This window comes from Sinohyriopsis cumingii, chromosome 11 (assembly GCF_028554795.1).
Source record: "Sinohyriopsis cumingii isolate HCF-2022 chromosome 11, ASM2855479v2, whole genome shotgun sequence".
NCBI classification, from domain to species: domain Eukaryota; kingdom Metazoa; phylum Mollusca; class Bivalvia; order Unionida; family Unionidae; genus Sinohyriopsis; species Sinohyriopsis cumingii.
Window position 1 is genome coordinate 70,103,140 of NC_142971.1, and position 8,381 is coordinate 70,111,520.

The 8,381-nt window shown below is 36.0% G+C and overlaps 1 protein-coding gene across 1 annotated transcript; it reads left to right on the top strand.

Annotated features, from left to right (window-relative positions):
* The first annotated feature begins 250 nt into the window (after positions 1-250).
* On the top strand, positions 251-2,433 carry LOC149788664 (uncharacterized). Its single transcript, XM_089975745.1, has one exon. It carries the CDS (start codon positions 375-377, stop codon positions 2,334-2,336), a length of 1,962 nt encoding a protein of 653 aa, XP_089831871.1. The 5' UTR covers positions 251-374; the 3' UTR covers positions 2,337-2,433.
* Positions 2,434-8,381: the final 5,948 nt, after the last annotated feature.

The window sequence follows — 8,381 nt, forward strand, 5'->3', positions numbered from 1 at the left end:
AACTTTGCAATGGATTTATAAATCATTTTAGTTGTAAATGATTCTGGACAGTGTTTGGGAGTATGTGGGCAGTATTTTGGTATATTTGGGCGGTATTTTGGTATATTTGGGTGTATTTTGGGTGTATTTGGGTAAATCGTGCTGCCGATCTCGGCCTGATCGATATTTTATTTTTAATACTATTTATATTCCTTTCAAGTGTAATATAATGTATGCCCAAACAATCTGTGTACCAGTCGTACCAGTCGAGCCTTAAACATGCCCACACTCGACCAGGAAGAAACAAAAACACGATCAGTTTAAGGCGTGTATGAGAACATTAAATGCAGTTATACCTCACTGTTTGACATGAAAATGAAGGGAGATTGTTCATAATGGCGACTGTGATAATACACACTAAGGAGGAGCCAGCTTGTCCGATCTGTTTGGGATTATTCCATCTACCAAGACAGCTACCGTGTGCCCACACATTCTGTCAGAGTTGTCTGCAGTCTTACATAACAAGCAAGGCTACAGATCATGGGAAAAAGGGATACATTAAGTGTCCGGTATGTAGTAAAACAGCTGGCCATTTCAAACAGAATAAATCAACTAGTGAATGGGCGAATCTTTTTCCAGCCGACACTGTGATACAATCAAAGTTAACCACGAAATCGAATGTAGATCGTATATGTGATGCTTGTACTACTGATGGCGTCTCTGTCGCGGCTGCAGGCTTCTGTGCAGTATGCGAGGAAGCAATGTGCGAGGACTGTCTAAACGTTCACAGGAAACAGAAAATGTCAAAAACTCACACTGTTCTTACAATTGAGGAATTATTGAACAACCCACAAAATGTGATGAAATTTGCTGAAGGTTTTACATGTTTTGAGCATGACGATGAAGATCTAAAATTCTACTGCAATAATCACAGGATTGCCTGTTGTGGAATTTGCTTTTTAGAAAGCCATAAAACTTGTTCTGATGTGCGAAAGTTGAAGGAGGAACTCCCTACTCTGCTACGTGAATCCAAAACAAGTGAAATTATTGAAGAGTTGAAGAAACTGGAAACTCACTTAAAAACGTTTATGGATGTAAAGGAGTCAACTATCGATGATCTTGAGTCCCAGGTTAATGGACTGAGCGATCAAATCAGAGAAATGAGAAAGAAAATCAATACAGCTTTGGAAGAATTAGAGATGAAAGTGAAGACGGAGGGAAGGAGAATCTACAAAGAAGTTGCTATGAGAACACAAGAAGAGAACCATAAATGTTTGTCACTGATTCATGCTATAAGAAATTCTCAACTTATGTGTGAAACAGTCAACAAATATGGAACTGATATACAAAAATTCCTGACTGCAGAAAAAATAAAGTCACAACTACCTTTATATTACTTTCAGGTCAGAGAAAAATACGAGATGACACATACACTGACAGTGCATGTAAAATTCACTCCACTGTTAGACTCTATTATATCGCTCTCATCGTTTGATATTGGAAAACTTGTGACCATAACTAGCTCAAGTCTTTCTATACCTGGTTTGAGGAAACCAACAAATGAATGTCAGGTTGAGAAAGTTGAAACATTTAATGTTAATATCAGTGGAGGTACAACGTGTTATACTGGTGTTACTATTCTCCCTAAAGACAGGGTGATGCTTGTTGATAACAACAAGAAGCAGTGCATACTTCTAAACAATTTACATCAAGTAGTTACAAAATACAAACTCACAGGAAATATTTGTGACGTTTGTATGATGGGTGATGAGGAAGTGGCTGTATCTGTGTGTAATCAGAATAAAATTCAGATTCTATCAGTCAGGGATAATGTCATCAGTCCTGTCAGAACAATAACAACAAAACACAGGTGCTATGGAATTGCAGCAGCTGGAAATGGTAAGATGGTTGTGTTTGGGGACTGTGGTAATAAAACGTATTGCTGGAGTATGATCAGAGATGGGAGAGAAATAATGTTTTCTGATCAGTATGACTCAACATCTGGATCCTACCACTACATAGCTCTGAATAACTGTAAAACACGAGTCTATGTTACTGTGCCTGGCGAAAATTCCCTTTACTGTTCCAATATGGAAGGCAAGAAGCTGTATACCTACAGTCCTGACAATCTCAAATGGCCTTTTGGAGTATCTGTGGACAGGGATGACAACATATATGTTGTTGGATGTTATTCTCATAACATTCATCAGTTATCACCAGAAGGTTGTGTACTACAGGTCATAACTACTGGAGTGCCACAGTATCCATGGGCTATCTGTTTTGATAACATTAGAGACATCTTTATCATCACAAACGCTTCTGAAAGTCAAAATCTACATATTTTCCAACTGAAATAACAATTAAGAAACAAATCATGCTTCATTTGATAACTGCTTTGTGTATACAATGTCTATATACGCCTTTAGAGGTACAAATAAATTCATCTATATCGTAGGACTATTTGTGTTACTTTCATAATATGATAGTAGTTTGAGTAGTTGTACGAGCGAGACTTGTATGTCTTTATTGTTTTTGTCTCTAGATCTTTATACAGGAAAAAGTGATTGGCTTATATGTACTATACCCAGTTAAAACCTTCCAAATTATAACTGAAATAAGAATTAGGAAACAGAAATTAACCATCGTGCCCTGTGTGCTGTCTTCTCTTGAGCAGAAAAAAATCCATACAAGTTTCTTGCAAGGTGAAAATAATAAAATACACTCTATTGTAAGATGATTAACGTCATTTATATAAAATGATAATAGTTTGGGTAGTTTTATGTACGAGATCAACACACATGATGATGTATTTGTTACAGTCGATGACGAAATAGAAAGATGATTATAACAGTCGGATGAAATCATTGATGTTCTTGTTATCTTTTAACATCATTTTCAGCATGATATGCTATTTATTACGGCCAATATATAGTAAGTGGTATAACAGCCAAAGAGAGACTAGGGAAAATCCAACAATCTAAGGAAAGCTTTCTCGCAATGCTAAATTGTCGAGCCAAACTTGAACCCACATGGACAAAAGTGAGATGTCAATGATCTATAATATCAATCATCCCCCACCAAACATTAAATGGTCAGTACCTATAGACGATGAATTTAATACATGTATATTAATTGTTCTGCAAGATGTAAGCTAAAAACTTAACTAAAGTGTGATCAGTAAGCCATAGATCTCCGAAACACTTAATTACGCGTATTTGGACGCCAATTTTTGATCTAGGACGCAGAAAATCACTGCGGCAGGAGTCCTCCGTACACATGTATTAGGTGTGCGGAAAAATTAAAAGACTTGCGAGTACTGTTTCAGCCACCTGCTTTGTGGGAAAATGTGTTGATCAATTCCCTGTGCTGATATTTACAATGACTGAATTCAGTGACTGAAAGACCCCTTGATACATACATGTTGCCATTTTATAAGAGTACATAAAAAAGAACATAATGCACTAGCTGGTTGGCAAGTTCAAAGGCTTTGACTGGCGGCCGGGTGGTAAAATGTACTGATATTTACAGTGCTTGAATTCAGAGGCAGAAAGACCCAGAGATGTATATGCGGTCATTTATAAAAGTACATCAAATAAACAACTTTAGCTTTCGTTGGTTTATTTCCGAATGTAGCGGAAAAAGCCGTGCGCGTGACCTCAGAATGAAGACATGTTGAGACTTAAACAAAATGCCATTCGTAAGTGGGTGACAAGTCGCCTAAAAATGTAAACTTCGCCTTCTTCTGTTATGAAAATGAAAACGACTTCACTTTGTGATTATTTAAGAGGTACATTGACTGACCATACCATATTTTTTTAAAATGTCTCTCGCCTTAGCCCGGTTAGTTCTAGTGTTGTAGCAAATGTATTCATCAAGGCATCAGTAGCTAGGCCTAGTTTTTATATCGATTACGTTGACAAACAATCTCTTGCCCATTCACAAATATTATATTTTGATAGCTGATTGATCATTAACCCTTTTCCGAGTAAGGTAGGAACTGTCAATTTCCTGCATGCTATCCTTTGATGATAAAACATATAATCTTGTTTTAAGATCACAATCGGTGATCTGGATACCTATTAACGGCCTCTTATAGACTATTTCGTCATAAAATTAGTCTGAAACTGTAAATGAACCAGTAGGCCTAACAGGAAATAATGGCGGACTTCGCTAAGTGTGGGATGTACCAGTTTATTAGATTGTCTGTTTTCTTAAATCATCGGGCAAATATATTCAGAAAAAATATACAAATCATTGAAACCAAAGCCTAGATATTATTTTATTAAAGATTTAACATTAAAATGCAAATTATGTAGGTCAGAAACGTATGGCACAATGCTATGTTCTGGAATTCGCGAGATCCGCCTTAAGGTCTAAGCTGTTTTCTGACTTGATACGTATTTGCGAAAATACGGGGGTGGGGGAAACAGCAAATCAGATGCTATTTATCTGCCTAAAATCACTACAAGTACGTATACAAATAAATAAACCATGAATTTGTGATCCTGTCAATGGACTATTGTAATGAAGCTATATTATAATGAGCAATTACATTACGAAAACCTCTCCATCTAAAAATAGATGTACTCACGTCTGCGTTGATTCTGTACGAAAGAAGGGACTGCAACTTTTGATGATGGGACTTCTATTTTTACCAAAATTGGAGTCCTGGACTCCTAGTTTTAAAATCCTAGCGAGACCTCTGAGTAAGCTAACATCAAAGCTGATACTTCAAATGAAATCATGCTGACCCAATAGGTACTGTTGATCAAATTGGAAGCTTATTAATATTGATATAACAGGCAGGGAAACTTTGAATGGGATGGCAGCAATCAGGATATTTATCAAGTTGGACTTTCCCTGAATATCTCTCACAACATTCTATTTGACCCCTGCATTGGCATTTGTGACTCGTGTCCAACATGCAACTGAAAGATCATAAATATAATCATATTTGTAATATTCATCATTAATTTGTAACATATACAACTGTTTTGTAAAAAGAAGTTGCAAAATGATTAATTGGGTATATCCGTACATTCCTTAGTGATGAAAACCTCCCAAGTACCAGTAGTGAAAAAGTACTATGGTATGTACCACTGAAAAATATACAAATGGAAACCTGTACACTGGGTATATCACCAATCTCTAATTTTTTAATCTGTGTATCTCTAAGTTGGTTATTGTTGTTGTCGGGTTTAACGCCATTTTGCATCACGCGATAGGCTATACATGGCGGCCAGTATTAATGGTGGAGGAAGAACCCGGGAAATTCCCGGAAAGAATCACCGACCCTCGAGAAGCTACTGGTAAGCTTTCTCACATACCCACACTGGCCGAATGCCAGACTCGAACCTATGCAGACAGAGATGAGATGGCACTGATCCGTAATGGAGAGCGCTTTAGACCACTCGGCCACTCGGGGCCCCTATCTCTAAGTTGGCATATACGAGAATGCAATTGCCTTTTCCCTACCACTTCAGTCTGTATTTATAATTATAATATCCTTTTCCTTACCTCAATATTAATAATAATTTTGATCTGGTAGTAATTTTCAGACCACATTTATATAGTGTAATCTGAAGAGAAAATCTGTAAATTACATGCTGCTACATGGTAAAACAAATTTCTCTTCTTCAGAAAAATCTGTAACAATCGGACAAATAGAAGGTTCTTATTACTTGGAAGATGACAAGTTGTGATATATGAGTTTTGAAAACAGATATTGCTTGGATTTACCACAGAAATTTCAAGATTAAATGTACATAATTTGTTTTTACACCAAAAAGTATGCAAATGTTTACAAGTCTTTTGCAATTGTTGTTGATTTTGGGTACAATAACATTTCTCAGTGTAAGATATTCTATACATGGCAGACAGTATAAATGGTGAAGGAAACACCCAAGCAAACCCCAGGAAGAACTACCAACCCATGGAATTCTACAGGCAGCTTTCTCACATACCAACAAGCCCGAGATTAGTACCCACATGGATAGATAAGGTGACAGTGACTGGTAGAGACAAGCACTTTAGACCAATCGGCCATCCAGGACTCTATCCCTTATTCTCCTCGTGTATCTTTTGGCACCAGTATTCATATCATTAAAAGATAAGAAACAGTAATACATGTAAATAGGTGCAAGAGGAATGAATGATAAACATTAATATTTAGCTCCTGCCAAATACCTAAATGACTATATTCCAAACAGGTACTTCCTCTTCATATAATAAAATAATCTCAAAAATTTCCTTTATAAGCATTGCAATTTTCTAAGCATTTAATTATTTCTATTGTTTATTTATTTGGTTTTGCAATTAATACTAATACATTTACAACATTATCAAGTGCAACACCATAAGTGATACCACAACTTCACTGATTAAAATTAAGTTAAATTTATTCCGGGACTAATTCCCTAACAGCCAACAACACTAAATGGACACCTTTGTCCATGTTATTTACAGTTATTTATACACTACATAGGAATGAAAAGCATACAACCTCTATCATTACTGAATTCAATAAAATATGCAAGACATAACAAAAGTAATTCAAATTTTAACAATATTTACTTTGTCAGTGAATTATTTTCATATAGTTTTAATTTTCTCTCTTTCAAGCAGATTTAGTAATGACTCATCTTTGAAACATTCTGCAAATTGTATCTTTGATTGCAGCAACAGCATTTGCATTTATTAAGATTATGTGCATTATCAACACATCTAAAACCGGTGGTAGAAAAACTATGCATGCCTGAGGCCTGTCTAAATCTTATATGGGCCCCTGCTATACGGAACACTACTTGTCAAAAATAGATGGCCCTATGTCTTAGCCACAGGTCAATATTTTATGGGCTAGTCTGCCTCAAACGATTGTCAAAGCTGGTCTGTTCTATACCAGAGACCTGTCTTAATGTTATACGGAATCATCCTCTACTGATATATTTTGTCAAAGCTGGTTTGTCCTATCCCTAATTCTCATATGGCCCCAATATCACCGAATTATATTTGTTAGTATTCTGATGCAAATTGAGAAGTTAATAGTTATCTTTAGAAGTTTCTATTTTTATTCACATTCATTAAATCAATATAAGACAAACTTATGATTTAAATATGAAAGACTGCTTTTATGAAGAAAAAAGAGCACCACAAACCCACTGAACGCTCAGGCAGTCATGTACAGGCGTATGGAAATTAGCGTGGAATAGAAACTAAGCGAAATGACGAAACAATAAGAGGTAATTAAAACATTTAAATATGTTTACAGTTGATCTATGTCATTATTTTTGCTTTAATTAACACTACTACTGACCATAAATCTCTCTCTCTCTCTCTCTCTCTCCAATGGACGGTTTGACTTAACTTTACCACCATTCATAGGTCAAGAGACATCGTCGTGTGACACAAGCAAAATTCGCCAACGATCGTATTTTCATGGATTTTCCCCCGCTTTTTATTTTTGCTACGATGGGGGGGGGGGGATTGAGAGAGAGAGAGAGAGAGAGAGAGGATGGGTGGGATTGCTGTTTGGACATTTTCATATTCAATTAATAATAATCGATTTTTAGAAAATATTAATAGATTTAAGAAACAACAACAACAATAAAGCGTTAAATGCATTACAGTATGTGCGCCTCCTAACCGTCAAATTTAACTTATAGTGTCGACAGGCTATTGCAACTATGTATCATTGATATTATGAACACTTTAGGTAGATCCCAAGCAAAGTGTAAACATACAGTTACGAGGAACCATATTCTTGTAGGTTACTTGGTGCAAGTTTAGTTATATGGTTTCAATCCAACGCGAATTGTTTTTCATTCTCGCTCTTTACTTCTACATATGTTGCCCCTTATTCATGATAAGGGAGAATGGAACGGGAAAAAAGGGCTTGCAATGAAATTGTGTACCATGTTAAATTTGTTAGAAAACGGGGACCAGTAATACGTTTTATCGTTATTTTCATCCGTCATTAATGATTAATGAGTGAAAATTCATCTTTGATATAAAGATCTGCAGTTGAAAGAATGTTTATATATTCTTAATATTGCTCCATGGGCGGATCACAGTTTGATACACCAATATTATCCCTTCATCTGAATGTTGTATATTTATCCTTCGATAGGAATGCTGTAGATGTATCCCTTGATAGGGATGTTGCATATGTATCCCTCGATATTAATGCTGTATATGTACCCCTCGATACGGATTACGGATATTGTATAATTTCCCTCGATGCGGATCTTGTATACATTTCCCTCGATATGAATGTTGTATATGTATCCCTTGATATGAATGTTGAATAATAACTTACATGAATCATGGGTCCTATTGCTGAAAATAACTTCCACCGTAAAGGTAAAAAAGTAACTAGGTAAAAGTTATCTTCTATCTTCGCTATC